Here is a 19,253-nt window from a genome sequence, read left to right as displayed (position 1 = left end):
ATACATTTCCTTCAGGCCAGGGCAGGACATTTTGCCTTACAAGCACAAAAGGCCTAATACCAGCAGAGATGCTGCTACATACAAGCAGATTTGGTGTAAAAATAACAGCTTACCCGTGGTTCCCAGCTCACCCTGTGCCTACTGCTGCCTTAACAGTTTCGACCAACACTCATCGAGATGCACCCTGCACAGAATGTAGCACTTTTCTCTCTTACATAAAAACAGTCAAATGAAAGAAAAAAATGAAACACAAAACAGTACTTCATTTCCGACTAGTAGCATGACAGATAACAAACTAATGTAGGAACAAAAGACAGGAGAGTAACAGAGGCACCTTGCAGAAAAAATAGCATGTTTCAGACAACAAACTCCTGCAACATAACAAATTTACTGCTGTCACCCATGCACCCCAGCTGTAGACTTTCCATCCATACAAGACTCAGCATTACCCATGTGTAAGAAGCTGGATCTGTATATACTATATCAAAATGAGATATAGGGGGTCATTCTGACCCTGGCGGGCGGCGGTAGCCGCCGGCCTGGCTGGGACTGCCAGAAGACCGTCCCGCGGTCAAAAGACCACGGCGGTCATTCTGGGTTTCCCACTGGGCTGGTGGCCGACCGCCAAAAGGCCGCCCGCCAGCCCAGTGGGAAACACCCCTCCACGAGGAAGCCGGCTCCGAATGGAGCCGGCGGAGTGGAAGGTGTGCGACGGGTGCAGTAGCACCCGTCACAAATTTCAGTGTCTGCTAAGCAGACACTGAAATTCAAAGTGGGGCCCTCTTACGGGGGCCCCTGCAGTGCCCATGCCATTGGCATGGGCACTGCAGGGGCCCCCAGGGGCCCCACAACACCCCTCACCGCCATCCTGTTCCTGGCGGTCGAAACCGCCAGGAACAGGATGGCGGTGAGGGGGTCGGAATCCCCCATGGCGGCGCAGCAAGCTGCGCCACCATGGGGGATTCCTCAGGGCAGCGGAAAACCGGCGGAACACCGCCGGTTTTCCGGTTCTGACCGCGGCCATACCGCCGCGGTCAGAATGCCCTCAGGAGCACCGCCAGCCTGTTGGCGGTGCTCCCGCCGTTGACCGCCGGGGGTCGGAATGACCCCCATAGTGTGCACAGAGGCTTAACAGAGGTTAAAGTAGATAATACTAATGCTCTATTCTGTGGTAGTGTGGTCGAGGAGTTAGGATTTTCAGAGGGTAGTGCAAAGCATTTGTTGTACACACACAGACAATAAAGGAATCACACACTCAATGACTAACTCCAGGACAATGGTTTTTATATAGCAAAAATATATTTTGTTACTTTATTTCTAGAACCACAAGATTCAAGTTGCAGGTAAGTACATTTGCAAGTAAGTATCCAACGTATGTCTCAATACCACTTTGTTTAGAATTGGCAAGTTATATGGTTTTCAAGTAAATGGCAATAATCTATTTTAAAAGTTGACACTGCTACCAAAAGTGGAGTTTTGTCTTCATCTCCACTAGCTAGAGTGCCCTGGGGCACTGTAACAAGAGGCCTGAGCTTTTGAGGCTCACCGTCAGGTGTTACAGTCCCTACAGGGGGGAGGTGTGAAGCACCTCCACCCAGTGTAGGCTTTGTTTCTGGCCACCGAGAGCACAAAGGCTCTCACCCCATGTAGTCAGAAACTCATCTTTTAGTAGCAGTCTGGCACAGACCACTCACTCCTGCACTAAAGGATTGGGTAACATACAGGGGGCATCTCTAAGATGCCCTCTGGGTGCCTTGTTCAATAAATCCAACACTGGCATCAGTGTGAGTTTATTGTGCTGAGACATTTGATACCAAACTTCCCAGTAGTCATTGAAGGCATTATGAAGCTTAAGAGTTCGTAATGACAGGCTCACAGACCATATACTCAATATGGCCACACTGCACTTACAATGTCTAAGATTGGATGTAAACACTGTAGGGGCATATTGCTCATGCAGCTATGCCCTCACCTGTGGTATAGTGCACCCTGCCTTAGGGCTGTAAGGCCTGCTAGAGGGGTGATTTACCTATGCTTTAGGCAGTGACCTGTGGGCATAGCACCCTCAGAGGCATGCCATGCCGACTTTGACTTTTTCTCCCTACCAGCATACACAGGCTGCAAAGGCAGTGTGCATGTACTTGGTGAGGGGTCCCCTAGGGTGGCATAATACATGCTTTAGCCCTTGGGAACCTTTCCCGGCCACAACGTCCTTGGAACCATGGGTACGATTTCCAAGGGACTTAACTGTGTGCCAGGGATGTACCAATTGTGGGAACAATGGTAGAGTTTTTGAGAAAGAACACCGATGCTGGGTCCTGGATAGCAGGACCCCAGCACGCTCTGTCATGTTGGCATCAATATCAGGCAAACAGTGGGAGCTTAACCATGCCAACCATGGCACTTTCCTACACCATGGCTTTAATACGTTGTCATGGCCTGTCTCACACACACTCTACAGTCAGCTCCCACACCAAACACTCACTTAAACAGGAGATGCTAGGAAAAGCAACAGTTCTCATGTGTGGGGTAAATCCATAAAGTGGGACGACTACCACACAACCATGTGTATCATTATTATTATTATTATCATTATTATTATTACATGCTTTAACCCACAGTTAGGTTACCTTTCACCCACAGTTCAGCACACACTCTCTACATACATACAGTTTCAAGTTTAAAAACAAAAAACAACAGTTAGTTCAAATTACAGCTAAATAAAACTTTTAATAATGTTACATATCCTACAAGTTTCTGTTAAAGTGCTTGGATTATTTTTAAAGTTCAAAGCTTTTTGGGCATTGGATATCCTATTATCTATAAACATACTGCACAAAAAAATGCTGTCTAAAATTCATTAGAGCTGGGTAGATGAGTAAAACATGTTTTACATCTTGAAATGCTAAATCACATAGGGAGTAGGTAACTTTACGATCCATGTTGGGATAGTATTTTGCCTAATTGTCATTGATATATATAGTCCCTTGTTCTGAAATTTAGGGTTGCATTTTTTTTTAAAAATAAATCTACATTTGTGCATACTGTTTCACAATGAACTTCAGAGGTTCAATAATGTTTAACATCTTTTTCATGGCACATCTTTTCAGTTATTCTTTCTGTTAACTTTGCAAGTGTATCTTTGGAGTAGGAGGATAAATTTAAACCAGGTTTTAATCTCAGTTTTTTAAATGTGAATATACTATGTTTTTAATTAGGTAAAATTCTTATAGTCGTCAGAACCAAGAGCCTTCTTTGATTACCTTTTGCAGAGAATTAGTAGAGCATTAAATAGTTTTTCCCCCATCTTATATAATATGTATAATATTGAAATTTCAGTAAAAGAGAACATATAAATAAGGATTATCTTTCATCCACAGTGGACCTACATACTCCATAAGTATACAGTTGATCTTTCTACTACGCGTGGGTGTGTTCTACTGCCCCTGCTCCTCAAAACTAGAAAATGTGCACTGTATAAAGAACCAGAACTGTGTACGATGCACTAATTATCATGACTATACATTGTGTCATTTTTGTCCCTAGCAAACCTCAGTCTTCATCCAGAGCTACAAGGTCTTTCAATGAAACCTTTGTGTCTGCCCCATCACCCCAGAACTTGAATAATGACCCAGGGGCCAACCAGGTATTGCTCAATTTAAAGTTTGAAATGGTGATTTTTCTGATGATATTGTGTACCGTTTCTTTACTTAGGAGATTGTGATCGCTCGGTTGTAATTGCCACTAATTACTCCAGTGGTTTACATGTTCAGTCAGTGCAGGTGTGCTCAGTGTAGGAATACCATAGAGACAGATTCATGCCAGAATTTATGGATAGCAACATATGATAGATTTACATGTAATGATTCTATGTGGAACTTAACTACATAATCAGTCTGCATATCAACAGTAATGTATATTAAATGCTGTGCACAAGAAATCTACTGTTGCTGTATAGTGATCTATTTAAAAATAAAATGCATAGAACTCTCCAAAATGATCACTGGACCACAGCCCCAGAGGTCTTGTTGACACCCTCACACAAGCATCTTATTTGTGTTGCATTTGTGACTTTGTCCCCAGCTCAAGAATACATAGAGCCCCATTTAGAGTTTGGGGAAGGGGGTTACTCGGTCACAAACGTGACGGGTATCCATCCACCATATTATAATTCCATTATGTCCTATGGAAATCCTAATACAGCGGACGGGATATCCTTCACGTTTGTGAGAGTAACCCATCACCCGAACTCTAAATCAGGCCCATAGTCTAGGGGTCCAAATTTCACTTGTTACGTCTGTAGAAAGATGGAGGTGTGCTCATATGATAAAGTATACCCACACAATATTATTCTTTAAACAGGATTTACTTACTAGTTGGTACATATCTGGATACAAAGACTGCATGTAATCTGTTAGATGCCCCATCAGGAACCTTGATACTATCAACTCAGTCTTCAGGTTTCTCAGACTGTCTCAACTGATATCCAGTCTGAAGTACAATGGTGCTATCCCCTACCTGTCACAAGGCAATTCAGGCATGTAACTGGACCATGCCTCACACCACCTTTTTTCTCTTCGAACTTTAATAAAGACCAATTTAAACCAGACTGTGTAACAAACATACAGTTCATTGCCACTGCATAGCTACAGCACATTTTCTTGAAACCTTTCCTGAGTATTCACAACTGACACCAGACTATTTCTGTTACAACATTTTGTTTTGTCTTACTGATTGCATTAAAACATAGCAGTGCTTGGTTCCTTCTCTTACTTCTGCACCATATCACCTATTAGGCTGGTCCAGATCCCAGGCACTACTTGTGGCTTGCAGGTTATCCAAAGGATTCATAGCATGTCATGATTTTCAAATAATACATGTAGCATCTACAAGTCCTACCCACTAACCAAGGGAACAACTTTCACCAGCGTGCGAAAGGTCCAAAACCATATGGCAAAATCTACCCAAGCAATGCTAATCATAGGCTGAAAGACTTCATCACACTTCAAGAAAAAATTAATCCTCCTCACCAAAGGCCCAACACAAGTTTGAAAGCAGGATGTCTGAGAAGAAGGTGAGTGTGTCTATAACTCAGTTAGCCATAAACACATAATCACTTGCATTCATCAACAGCTGTATCACCTTCAAAACCTACATCACCAAGAATAGTTTGTTTGTTCATGTTAATAGTCATCGTTCTGAGGCAAAATAAGACCATACCTTGCTGAAGCTGACCAGAAAACCACCACCTAAGCCATGATCCTCTTGACCTTGAATGGCTGCAGTGCCCTAACCACAGTCAGACTAGCGTGAAGAACATTTAAATAGTCAGGTAATTGATCAAACAACTCAAGAAATGCCAATACAATCACCTACTATAATGGACCTGCATTGGCTACCAACACAGAGCCTGCTAAAGAAGTTTGCCATCTTATGGGACCAATCGATTACATGAAGCCATGACATCAAAAGACTTGAAGTCAAGGGATCAGATGGGACGGGGGAGGAGCCAAGATGGCGGCCGGGATGGACGGCTAGAGCAAGTGCTCCATCCCGGACCCACCATAAATATCCTGCAGGAAGCCTCCGGGGCGCGGGGGACGAGGAAGCGTCCTCAGATGGATTGGCCAGTTGGAGGAGAGCCTAGCGCTGCCGAGATGGGGGCCCCCGTTCGGTGACTTCCACCCGGACAGAGGATCGGAGGACTGAACGCCCGCCATTTTGGACTCGGGGGCGCCGAGGGTGCTGCCCGAGGCTCCTGAGCGCCGAGTCCGAGAGACAGAGCTGTGAGCCAGGGGGCCGCAGCGGGACCCCAGAGATCGATAGGCATTGGAAGGCACGACGGGCCGAAGCCGGGAGGCGCTCCAGACCAGGCGCGCTCGCTGGGGTGGGGGCTGCCATCCTGAGCCCACCCCACAAACTGAGGACGCGAGCGCGGATCACCTACCTAACTGGAACAAAGTGGCTGCAGGCGGCACATGAAGGTATTGGGCGCGCGGGGAAGGCCTAAGAGCGGAGAGATCACCGCAGGGCTCTTTAGGCCCGTATAACATTGCGCGCTTGGATCTTACAGACAGGCCCCCCTGGGTGAATCTGCCGGAGGGAACACGTCCGGCGCTGGGGCCTGGGAGACCCGGGCGCGCCAAGGCTGAATAGATACGAAACACCCCTCGGCCCCCAAAGTAAAGGAGAGACGCTGCTCCGGAATGAACAGCTCAGACTGGTTTGAACGGGGGCAACGGCAAAGGTTCTCGCCTTCTTACACGCCGCCAGAGCGCAACACGTGACAGAGCGTGGAGGAATAGTAGTTGTGGACCATTGAATACGGCGGGGGCGACGAGGCCGCTCCAGCGCTTCCCATCTCCCCCCCCCCCTTTTTTTTTCCCCCGATTCAGCGCCTGCCCAGAGGAGCGCACCCCCTGGAACTGGCCTCATCAGGTTCAGGGGCTTGTGCGGAGGGTCCAAGGGAACGGACCTAGAGACAGGAGGAATAAAGACCGGCACAGATGCTCCCCAACCAGCCTGGTACAGACAAACACCCCCAGCAGTAGTGACCGTGGGATTCCGCTGCCCCCTCAACACCCTGCAGGCAAATAGGGACACAACCAAGGATGCCAAGCTTGCGCATCAGGCCCAACTGAAACCTGCCCCCCTGACACGCGACCGGGCGGAAGGGGATTACAACCTGAATCGGTGGAGAGGGACTGAGGAGCAGATAAAGTGGTGGTAAAGGGTAGGAAGAAAAGCGGGGGAACCTCCCAAAGTATCATACTGAGACACCCCACGGAACGAACACAATGGCGGGCAGGCTGAAATCAGCCAAAAATCAAGACAGAACCACCCAAGGTTCAGCATCCACTGACCAACCAGCAAACCCGACCCTACAATCACTGGAGAGTACACTTGCATCACAATCCGCACAACTAGAGAAGGTACTTCAAGCGATAATGGACACTAAAACTTCCCTGGAGAATAGAATCGACGCAGTATCGCAAGACTTGAATTTACTCCGTGTGGATCACCGCAAGCTAGCGGAAAGAGTCAAGGCGGTGGAGGAGGGGGTGACAGAGGTATCTCCCACGGTTCAGGACAACCAAAAACAGATTCAACGCATGGACGCGGAACTGAAGGCACTATGGATGCGGGTGGAAGAGGCCGAAAGCAGATCGCGCCGGAATAATATCCATTTCTTGGGGTTTCCCGAAAACACACAACAAAAAAAACGGAAATAATGCTAGAACAATGGCTAATCAAAGAGGTGCTAGGCGGGGCCCCATCCAAGCTATTTACAGTGGAACGGGCACACAGAATTCCGAGTAGGCCCCCGCTCCCCGGACAACCACCCAGACCAGTGATTGCCAGATTTCTAAATTTCCGAGATAGAGATGCAATCCTACAACAGTTCCGCAACAAAGGCCCATTTAACTTTGAGGAATCACCCATTAACGCATACCCAGACTTCACACAAGAGGTGCAAAGAAAACGCAACTCGTATGTTAGGGTTAAGCAACACCTGCGCGAACTCAACATTATATACGCACTACTTTTCCCCGCCAAGCTGAGAGTGACGTCAGATGATCGTGTCCACATATTTAGCTCTCCGGAAGACGTTTGGATATGGCTTCACACCAAAGGCCTCGCAAGTATGGCAGATGAAGCGGATAAAGAAGAGTGGTCAACCTCGACATCCAGGAAACGCTCAAAAAGGTGCACTAGAGCCCAACTGTCCGCCCAACAGGTAGCAGAAGAGAGAGCAAAAGTTCTGAATGAAACCCCTCTGCTAACACAAAACACATTCGAAATAATTCGGGAGCTACCAGAGATTAACTCGGACACGTTCAGCTCTGTCTCCACTATAAAGGACGATGCAAAAGGTCCAAGGGTCACCCCTAGAGCGGCAGACGACCTCTGAACACAACCAAGAACACTGCTCAAGCTCTGCTGTCGGGGGGAGAGCGGGCTGGATGTCCTGGAGCCCTCCTGAAGCATTGGGGCTACCTGGAGCACGAGTATCCTTCAAAAATGTGTACCTCAAGTATTCCTATTCCATTTATTCTGTGATTTTGTTTTCATGCGGGGGGTGCACCCGCCCCGGGGGCGACCGCCGACAACGGCGGACGTAGTCTGTGGTCTGATGTGAGCCCCACAAAATAGCCACATTAGGTAGTTATGATGACACCACCACGGATATCCACAAGGATACAGTTTTTTTTAATATATAAACAAGTTAAGTAGTTTTATATTAGTAGATAAGAGTGAGTGGGGATCAGTTGGGGGGGAGGGTAGTTGCAAATTAATAAAAACACACAACACAGGCCCATTACAAACATGCAAACACTGCTGGTACAAACAAATATATTTAACAGCTTTATCAGAGAGGAAGCAAATCAGAAGTCTAATGATCACGATTGCGGAAAACGGACAGACTCACACCACACTTTGTCATGGTAACACAATCTAAACGCAACAACAATCAATTCGACATAATGACATGGAATGTGAGGGGGATGGGTACATTAAATAAGAGATCTCGTATCCACGCACGCCTCAAGCGACTGGGAATACATATTGCTATCCTCCAAGAGACACACTTATTGGAACCAGATTTGCAGGAAATACGCGCAAAGTGGGGCGGACAATTGATAGGCACAACATACTCTGCGTTTGCACGGGGGTACTGGTATGGATTGCAAGAGGAGTCCCATTTGACCAAACAGCACACAGAATAGACCTAGGGGGCAGATTTGTGGTGACGGAAGGCCAGCTAGACAGCAGACAACTTTCTATAGTCGGTATATATGCCCCAAATAGGGGCACAGCAGGATTTGTGGGTACCCTCACTCCGGCATTACTAGCAAACCCATCATCTCCAGCTGTTTGGGTAGGGGATTTCAACAGTATACCAGACCCCATACTGGATAGATCCGGCACCCCAACGAGCGCAGTAGCAAGGAAGAATATCTTAACCCCTCTGCAACATTGGGCGGGCGATTTGAGGCTTTATGATATATGGCATACAAAACACCCCCTTCAGAGGGAATACTCATTTTACTCAGCTCCACACAGAACACACACTAGAATAGACACAATTTGGGGCATAGCCGCGCTAGTAGTGGGAACGGAATATCTAGCGAGGACACTTTCGGACCACTCGCCGTTGAGAGTGTCACTTAGCTGGGGTAGGAGCAGCCGGTAATCCCAACTTGGCGTTTACAAGTAGACGCGCTCCAAGACCAGGCACTTGTGGACACGTTAAACACCACAATACGAGAGTTCTGGGAAATAAATGACCTAACGGCAAACACACGTGCGGTGGAATGGGACGCCCACAAGGCAGTGGTCAGAGGGCAGTGCATTACCACAAGCTGGGGAGTAAGGCGCACACTACCCACCGAAATTGTTAAATTGGAAAAGGATCTAAGATCAGCGGAAATAGCAACCGCACGGGGGAACTCCCCTACATGATATAACAAGCAGCCCGCAGAAAGTATAATGAAGCAGACAACAGACTCCGCTACCACGACTATAACTACCACTTAACGCGCCTGCAAACAGAGGGCGACAGGTCGGGCAAAATGCTGGCCTGGTTATTGCGAGAAAACAAACAACATTCTCCCATAGGTGCCATCCGGGTCGACGCCCACACCACGGTTACCACACAGGCAGAGATAAATGAAAAGTTCAGAGACTACTACAAGAATTTATACACTAAGCGCACCTCGTGCATGGTTACACAATTTGAGTCATTCCTGGGGGGCTCCCCCTTGCCGCAAATATCTCAAGCAGATAGGGACACACTAAAAGCCCCTCTAACAATAGGGGAAATAGATTTAGTCTTAACACAGATGCCCAGAAACAAATCGCCGGGAATAGATGGCCTCCCAATAGAGTATTACTCAGCGTTTTCGCCCCGCCTGAAACCCCAACTATTGAAGGTGTTCGAGGAAGCGTGGGCCACCGAACGGTTGCCGCTGTCTCAGACAGGGGCCATGATAGTAGTACTCCCCAAATCAGGTCGCACCCACGGACGTAAAATCCTACAGACCACTTTCACTTCTGAACTCCGACTGTAAGATACTGGGTAAAATATTGGCCAATAGACTCGCCCCCATCATTCACACTCTCATACACGAAGACCAAAACGGCTTCATCCCTAACAGAAACACTTTTTAAAATATCCGCAGACTCCTGAGTGTAATGGGGGACACCCCCTCAGATGCATATGACGAAATGGTCCTGTCACTAGACATTGAGAAGGCGTTCGATACCCTGGAATGGGATTTCCTCTGGACAACAATGAGGCAGATGGGAATAGGTCCCAACTATGTGAGATGGGTCCGCACACTATACTCAAAACCACAAGCCAGAGTGAAGACGGGCGCAGTGATTTCCGACAGTTTCCCAATAACAAGGGGTACGAGACAGGGCTGTCCCCTCTCCCCACTATTGTTCACAATTGCAATGGAGCCACTAGCAACTAAAGTGCGCTCCATGGCAGATGAATGGGGATTAATTAGGAATGCAACACACCACGCAATCTCGCTATATGCAGACGACGCTCTTATATACACTCTGAAATGCGCGGAGTCGATACCCTCCATAATGATACTTCTAGCGGAGTTCGGTAGGATCTCTGGGCTGGCAGTAAACTGGGACAAATCGTGTGTGTTCCCACTGACTAGATGGCCACCAGAAAGACAGGAAGGGGTACTACGCGGGCGCCTGAAATGGTGCTTTGAAACATTTAAATACTTAGGGATCCATATTTACCACAGCACAGAAGATCTCAGAGATGGTAATTTGGGGAGAGCACTAACCTCCATAAAGAGCTCTTTACGCTTCTGGAATAAACTTCCGCTCTCTCCACCGGGTAGGGTAGCGATCGCAAACATGTTGGTCTTGCCCAGACTACTGTATTATTTCTTGGCTCTGCCAATTCTTCTCCCACGAAGCTTCTTTAGCAACCTGAACACAATGCTGATACAGCTCATATGGGGGGGAGGGAGAGCGCGGGTGGCGCTATACACACTGCAACGTCCGGTGGACTTGGGAGGACTGGGGGCTCCCAACTTCGAGCTTTATTACGCAGCGGCACAACCTCAATGGCTGCAGCATTGGCTCCACAGGCCGCTATCAGCTGAAGCTGTATGGACGCAGACTCAGTTAAAAGGAGACCGCCTGTTAACATGGCTAACACACAAACACCCTAAAAATGAACCTATCAATGCACTACTAGCTGTGGCACACGCTTGCTGGGGGAGGTATATCCAGAAGGGACAAGGAACAGTCCCATACACCCCGCATATCCCGCTGGAGTGTCTTCTGGAGCAGCAGAGGGTCGCGCCGCACATGTCTTTAGAGTGGTCGGAGGCGGGTATACGACTGGTGGGTGACTGTTTTGAAGATGGTAAACTAATGTCATTTGAGGCTATCCAGGCTCTCACAGACGTGAACCCTGGTCAATTCTTATCGTATTATATGATATGCCACGCAATAAAGAAAACATGGGGAATGGGTACTCTAGAGCCAGAGACTTCCCCCACAACACATCACATACTACAGGACGGCGCCCAAACTAAAGCAATCTCTAACCTATACAAAATACTTAGCAAGTCTTCAGAACCTCACTTAGAAAGAGCTAGGGAGAGGTGGAATACTGTCCTCCCCACCCCGATCCTCCAGGAGGACTGGCCGAAAGCATTGTCACACGTCCGGGGGTATCAAGGAACCCCAGATTCCGCTACACCCAGTTTAACTTTTTACATCAGTCGTCCCCGGCCAGGCTGAAACGTATGTTCCCTGAATCGGCGCCGACATGCCCTAGATGCATGGAACCAGCCGCCCACTTTTACCATATGGTCTGGGAATGCCCCCGGGTGCAAATAGAATGGAACAGGGTGGTGAAGGAGCTATCAGACTGGACGGGACTAGAATTGGAAGCGGACCCTAGATTTTGCTTTTGGGTGTGAGGACAAGTACAAAAAAGCACAGACATTTACATAAATTTGTAGATCTATCCTACGTGATGTATAAAAGGTTGATAGCAATGCACTGGAAAGCCCCCACTGCTCCGGACCAGTAATCTTGGCATACCCTCACATTACGGTGGGCCCGTACAGAACACCAGGTGCTTATAAAACTGTCACGAGAAGGTCAGACACACACGGGATGCAACACCTGGGAAACAATGGTAGCCAAACTTGAAGCAAAAAACGATGACAAACCTCCATGAAGGGGATTAGATAACACGTAAATTGCATCTAACAGAAACCTACCCAGACACAACAACATAGATCAGGACCAAGACAAGAAAACGGCTGAAGGGATGCACACTCTCTCACCCATCCAGGAGGAGCCATTCTGTAAGAACACACTTTTAAAGGAGCATAAGTGAGGATGCCGTGGAAATCAAGCTCCCCCATTACCTACCTGCAACTAAGGCTAGGAAGTGCACCTATGGCTTACAGGGGGGCGCGGACACAAATAGCAAGTGCCACACCACAAACACAAAGAGAGCCTCTCTGACATCTAGCAACAACGCAGCATCACGAACTAAGCAGCAGAAAATTAATACTGAATGTAATAAATGGCTAGTTAAGTGTGTTAACGGGGGGTTGTGTGGTTTAAATGTAAAGTTTACCAGATAAAAGTGATCCTGTAAGTATCTCTGACTACTGCATGTATTGTACATCTGCTTTATAAAAACGAATAAAAAAATATTTAAAAAAAAGGCATCAGATGGGACAACCCATATCATTTATTGATTTTCGTAGCAAGCTATGAGGTGGCTGCATCCTGGTTTGAACCTGTGATTTGATTGATGCACACAGATCTCTATCATACTTACCATTAGTCACTCACCTGCCTTTTTGCAGGTGTCATTATGCTGTTTTATCAGGAAAACATTAATGAACGTAATTAGTACTTGCAATTCTGCTGAGTTTTTTTCTTCATCTTTATTCTACCCCTTACAACATTATCTTGCTTGCTGCAACTTTTCTTCTCTTTTGGGTAATGCCTTGAATTGCATAGTCAAGTCACTTTTGGTGACCATGAACAACTGTTTCCTAGTGAGAATTTGCTGATGGAGGTCTGAGAACAGGAAGAAGCAACTGTCCTCCGCTAGCATTGTCTTTAACTAAATAGCAGTTAGCAACATCCTTTTGCAGTGTTCCAGGGACCTCAGAGTCCCTATTCATTCCTTTAAACCTCTTTGTTTAGGCCCTGAAGGCAGCCCTTACATGTTTTGCACTAGCTGGTGTTTGGTACCCTCACTAAAGTTCAAATGTTTGTTGAACACAGTTGGTAGACTGTCAGCCATTCTCCTCTCAAGGATTGTCAGAGACACCCCCAACACACAAAGTTTGGCATCTCTCCTTGGATTGTCCAGTGAGTCTTTTCTGTGATACAATTCAAGTATGCTTTTGAATGGTTGCCGGTCCCTCTTGAGTTTTTTTGTGACCTGGCTTTGTCCCTCTTATATCCAAATCTAGAAAGTGGAAATTGTGATTTCTCTTACGATGGCCATTACATGGACCAAGATGTTCTCTACCTTTAGCTCCACTGTTTTCTACACCACTTTGATATTACTAGTCATTAGATTGAGGTCTGAATGTTGTGCATTAATGTATTTCAGTAACAAATGTTCTTACTTTAGTCATTGATCTCTAACCTTTTTGCTTCATTTTATGGACCACAGTGCATGGTTTAAAGAGCTTGTCCATATTTCTTGATTTTCCCAGTGAAAGGCCCCTAGTAGAATCGTTGCATATCAGTGCAAGTTAGAAAGCTGACTGTCATCAAGTGAAGTAAGTAAGGGAACCCAATTTCTCTGATATCATTATAAAAACTGTCTTTCAGAATACCTTTTAGGGTCATAGTAAAGAAAGGGAGATTCCAAGCCTTGTCAGGAATGTAGAAGGTCTCCAAGGATAGTGGCACCTGTAACAGCTTATGCCAGCTGCAATGTCCTCTGGCATGCCTTTTTCTCTTAGTAACTTCCTGCATTGCTTTAGCACACCCGTGAGCCATAATCACCCCTTGCTCTTCCTCCCACTAAACCCTAAAGATGGGTACTGCTGAATTTACCACTGTCACATCTGTAACACATCCTGCGCAACATGCAGGATTTATCCGAGGGAAAGAGAGAGTGAGATTTTCTTTCTTGTCCGAACTACAGGAACTCACTCCACAGAAACCATCAGGCCCAGGAGTCATCCCACCACGTACTGCTTCAAAGCAATAGCTTCCACAGTCCCAAGACACCCTGACTTTGATTTGTCCAACAAAGAAAATGAGACCTTAATTGGAGCTCAAGGTGTCAGTGGCTTCTGTACTGTCTACTTCAAACAAATACCCTATAATATGGGATTTTTCTACTGCGTAAAATAATAACGTGGCTTGCTATTGTTTTACACTGACAGTAATACATAATGTAGACAAGACACCTCCACCTCGATGTCCCATACAGTGGAGAGAAGGGGCGGTGATTGAAAAAGGTTAGGAGGGCACCAGTTTCATTCTTTGTCATAGGTATGACAAAAGCAATTGTGAAGTAGAAATTTGTTCAAATGGTGACATTGATAAACAGGGAAGAGTGCCTTTGGTACAGATCAGTTGATAAGCAAACCATTTGGAGGAGACAAGAGATGTTAGCTGTTTTGAGAATGTTTGGCAAGTAGACTAGCTAAGGGTTTAGAGAGATGAGGAATCAATCTGGTGTTGTGCATCAAGAAGTTACTGAGGAGAGACGAATGGGTTTCATTGGTGTTTTTTTTTTTTAATCTTTAACCTGACCTAGGAAGCAAACTAATTTACAGTAAGTGTGCACTACATAATTAAAATGTACTAGGTGCTGAGCTGCTGGTAGGGAGGATTGTTGAGCTAATTGACTTTCTGGGAGCAGAAGGATTTAGCAAGGTCATGAGCAGAAGCAAGTTTGGAGAGGAGGAGGAGCTGTGGCTTGAACAGCCAACATGGCAGACTCTTAAGCCAAGCACTCCTGGCCAGTGGCTCTGTTATCCAGCTTAAATCCCCCAACATCAGGCAACCCATACTTTACAGCATACTAGAAGGAGTTGAAGGGATATCTGAGGACAGGTCAGGGCCATCGGAGCGGAGAAGGGCTTCAGTGATGGTGTTTTTCCTGCAGTGCATCCTGAGTAGTCCCGCTGGCCACGAAGCCCAGTATGTGTAACAGCCTGTGAAGCTGTAAAACCCAGCCTGCTGAAAGGCTGGGATTCTCTTAGGTGGCGACAGTGCCAGGACAGTGAGTGCGGGGATGTGGGCTCCCGGGGGATACTGTCTTGTGGTGAGTTGGCCTTGAAGGCATCCCGTGAGACACTGAACTCCTGATCTTCCCGGCTCCCCTATAGGCACTGGACTTCCTGGGGTCAAGTTGGCATGCACCCGGAAGGCCCTCAATGACCGAGAGGGTTACACATGGAGACTGAACAGGGTCGGCCACTCCATGAGGCCTGCAACATGGTGAGGCCAGGTCTCGAGTCTTATCCATGATGCCCTTTGGGTGAGGCCTTCTTGCTCACACCGGGATCACTCCCACAACAACAGGGCCCTTCCTGCCTCCTATATTAGGAGCCAACTCTTTTCCCTTTTCTTCTGTTGGAGTACACTGCACATCAGCAGAGCCCCCACATCCAGGGACCCTTCCGAATGCAGAGGCCTTCTCTAATTACAGCTCAAATAGAGGTGTACAGGGTACCCCATCAAAGGCCTTTGTTCTGGTGTCACCCACCCAATGCATCGACAGCTGGGACCCAGTTACTTTCCGTCTGGAGACGAGCTAACTGGTAGCACTCCGGTCTGGCTGGGAGATATGTCAGGCTAGGCTGCTTGTGATGTTAATCCCTGCAGGACCACATGGGTGTCAGTGGCAGGTGGGCCAGGGTAATTACTCATGGGTCCCTAGATTCATTACACATTGGCCACCCAATGCCTAGAGGGCACACAAGGACCCTCTAGATAGGTACCAAGCCTCCATTACCCTCTCTAGTCACTTCCCACTTCAACACTTCCTCAAAGAGCCCTGATAAGTTGGATGATACCCCACAGGTGATTGAGACCTCCTGAGTGCCCCTGGAAGCAAAGATTGATGCAGTGGTCGGGAGAATAAACATTCTGTGTGAAGACCACAGTAAACTCTCTGAGCGGGTCACCAGATCTGAAAAAATCCTTGCCGATCTACAATCTTGCTGTGGATCACCAAGCAACTCACTGGAAGACTACAAATCATCCAGAACTTAGCAGCCAGACTCATCCTCAACTCCCACGCCGCACCTCAAGGAGGTCGACTGCCTCCTGATACAGAAAAGCAGTCATTTCAAACTCCTGACACACATATTCAAGGGACTACTCAACTTATGCCTCACCTACCTGAACAGTTGCATCTCCACCTACCAACCACCCAGACACCTCTGCTCCACAGGACTCCTGCTCACACACATCCCATGGTTGCACAGAACCAGATCAGGAGCACTGTTGTTCTCTTACATTGCTCCTCTTCTTCAACTCTACATGGAGTCCTCCTCCTCTCTTCTTAAACTCCACAAGAAGTTGAAGACCTGGCTTTTCATTTACCTAACCTACCATAGGCTGGGCTAGACTCTCATACCTTTTTAGTGCCAGGATACCCTTGCAGGGGAAAGTGTCATTTACAGATTCATATAACTTAACACAGTGGATCTCCAGAAACAAGTGTGGGACTTAACAGAGCAAGTCTACTTCTCAAAGGGTGAGGCGGAAGATGCAGAGTGATGCGCCATGTGCAGTAATATATGAATCGTAGACCTCCGAGAGGGCAGCAAGGGTCCCAACATGGTGAGCTATCTAGAAACATGGTTTGAGGAACTCTTAGCTCCACAGGACTTTGCACCTTTCTTTTACATTCAGAAAGCCCAGGATGTGCCAGCTAGCTGTCCCCCTTCGAGGGCGCCATGATACGGTATTGGCCAAAATCCTCCATTCTAAAGACTGTGACACTATCCTCAAGACGGCGAGACCATCCAACCTGTTTCTTGGAGACAATCAATGCATACTCATCTTTCCAGACTATACTTTGACAGTCCATTGCCAGAGGGTCTTCTTTCTGGGAGTCCAAGTACAAGTTATGGGAGATGGGGGTCAAGTACACTCTTCTTTTCCTCGCAAAACTGAAAATTATTCTGGGCAATAAAGTGTACTTTTTCTCTGACCTGTCTGAGGACTGAGTGAAGAAGCAGGGATCTCCCTCGCTAGTGGCTGCGCTCCTGGAGTGGGAGACCCAGAGGGCATGCCACTTTTGTTGCCACTCAAGGAAGAGGTCAGACAAAACATCCAACTCTGTCCAAGAACAGGTTCAGAGTGGACGTTTGTTTACCCCTAGATATGGCTACAACCTGCCAGAACCTACTGGGGGGCCAATCTGGCATCCCTTCGTAGGATTCATTTAGAAGACAATGACTCCCATTCACCTCAGATATGTATCCAGGGATCTCCCACCAGAGTAACGCCTCAAAAAACAAAATCCTGTAACACCAGCCAATTCCATGGACTTTCTTCCAGCCTGGACCTTGGTGCGCCCTGTGGCATCTTCCTGGACTATTTTGGGGACCTGCTGCTCCCTATGAACATGCAGATTGGGACACGAGTTCTCAGCCGCTTCTCCTTGGCCCCCTCCATCTGATAAGTCTGAATTTTGCAGGTTATAGATGGCCTCCAGGCTCTACATGCAATCTCTCTCTCCACGTAGGGGGTGAGCCAGGGATCAGACGAGGGCCCCCTCTCCGTGATGGGACAGGCTCCTACCCCCACCAAACCCCGTGCTTTGACAGGGCGGACCTCGCGGCAGAGTCCATCGTAGTCACCCCACACACATCCTTACCCTTATGAGCCTTGTCCTATAGTGTAGGTACATCATCATCACACTATCCCCTGTCCCCCTGAGGGCAGTTGTTTGTATAGTTTGGACTGATGACAGTTGGCCTTTTGCCCACAATATTTTCAATGTGTATTGTTTTCTTGCTTCAATTTTTCTCAGTTGTTTCCAGGTGACCTATCCCTTCCTCTACTCTGCTTCCATAGGACCTGTCCGGCCGACCCTAGATATCTGAGGGTCGACTTCCCCATGGGAACTAGTAGGGGGAGGATGTCTGCCAGGGAGGCAAGTGTTCAAAGCTATCATATAATTTCCTGCAGTATTGAGGGAATGTAAACTCCATCCAAGTGTTACAAAATATATTCTTACTTTATATATAAAGGGGTCCAAATAGCACTGATCCAAGAATCTCATATCACACAAGAGAAAGAGGTTAGACTTTCAAACCTGCACTACCAACTATTCTGCCTGCACTGGGAGGGGCTTTGATCTTGGGGAAGCAGAGCTCTCCCTCAGCATTGTGTCCTAAAATGGAGAATCACTGGGCAGGGTTGTCTTCCAGATTAGACACCCCCCCTCCTCATAGGAAGCCTTTATGTCCCTAACTCCAACCAACCAAAATTCCATTGCCGCCTGTCATCTCACCTAGCCAAATGGACACACATTCTATGGTTGCTGGGAGGGAACTTCAATTGTGTAATTGATCCTTCAGTTGACCACTCAGGTCCTCAACTTCCCAATGCCACCACAATAGTCGACGTTCAGAGCCTGGTGACAAGACTCCAGCAGTGGTGCCTGAGGGACGCTTGGCACCACCAAAACCCAGGGATTAAGCTTTACTCCTATTAATCCCAAGTATACAACTTGTATGCATGCCTAGACAGAATTGTTTGGTCATCTCCCTCCATCTCATCATCAGACATCAGGGGCTGTCTGATCATAGCACCCTGAGACTGAGCCTGGCGCTTGCAGGCCTTCACTCTAAAGGGCCCACCATTTACAGACATCTTATTGGACAAAATCCTTGAATATTTTGTGCATAATAACAGTTCGACCTCCTCACCTACCATTGAATAGGATGCCTTCAAAGTAGTCATCCGAGGCCTCTGGATCCAAAAAATTTCAGGGTAGCATAAAGTGTTACTTTGGGAATTGGATACTGCTGAACAAGCATATATAGCAATGGAGAGGCAAGCTGCAGGGGCCTCCAGACATTGGGCCTCAGTGACCCAGCTTCTTGAGGAGGAGGTCCAGCTGATTGTGAGGCTGCATTTAATAATATGCTTCCTACTCAGCCTGCATGCACTCAAAGGTTAAGAGGTCCAGCTGCCTCCAAGTGTGGTTGACCAGTTGGAAAATCTAAACAGCCCCATGTGATGTC

General features: G+C 47.3%; 1 protein-coding gene across 1 annotated transcript in view; it reads left to right on the top strand.

Moving 5' to 3' along the window:
- Positions 1-19,253, top strand: part of CC2D2A (coiled-coil and C2 domain containing 2A) — a 353,444-nt gene that overhangs the window by 248,063 nt on the left and 86,128 nt on the right. Inside the window, exon 24 of the mRNA XM_069202617.1 lies at positions 3,547-3,646. Within this exon, the coding sequence (XP_069058718.1) occupies positions 3,547-3,646 (100 nt within the window). The remainder of the gene's footprint in view (positions 1-3,546; positions 3,647-19,253) is intronic.

This window comes from Pleurodeles waltl, chromosome 1_2 (genome assembly GCF_031143425.1).
Source record: "Pleurodeles waltl isolate 20211129_DDA chromosome 1_2, aPleWal1.hap1.20221129, whole genome shotgun sequence".
NCBI classification, from domain to species: Eukaryota; Metazoa; Chordata; class Amphibia; order Caudata; family Salamandridae; genus Pleurodeles; species Pleurodeles waltl.
Note: the sequence above shows the minus strand (reverse complement) of the source record. Positions and strands in the feature narration are given on the sequence as shown.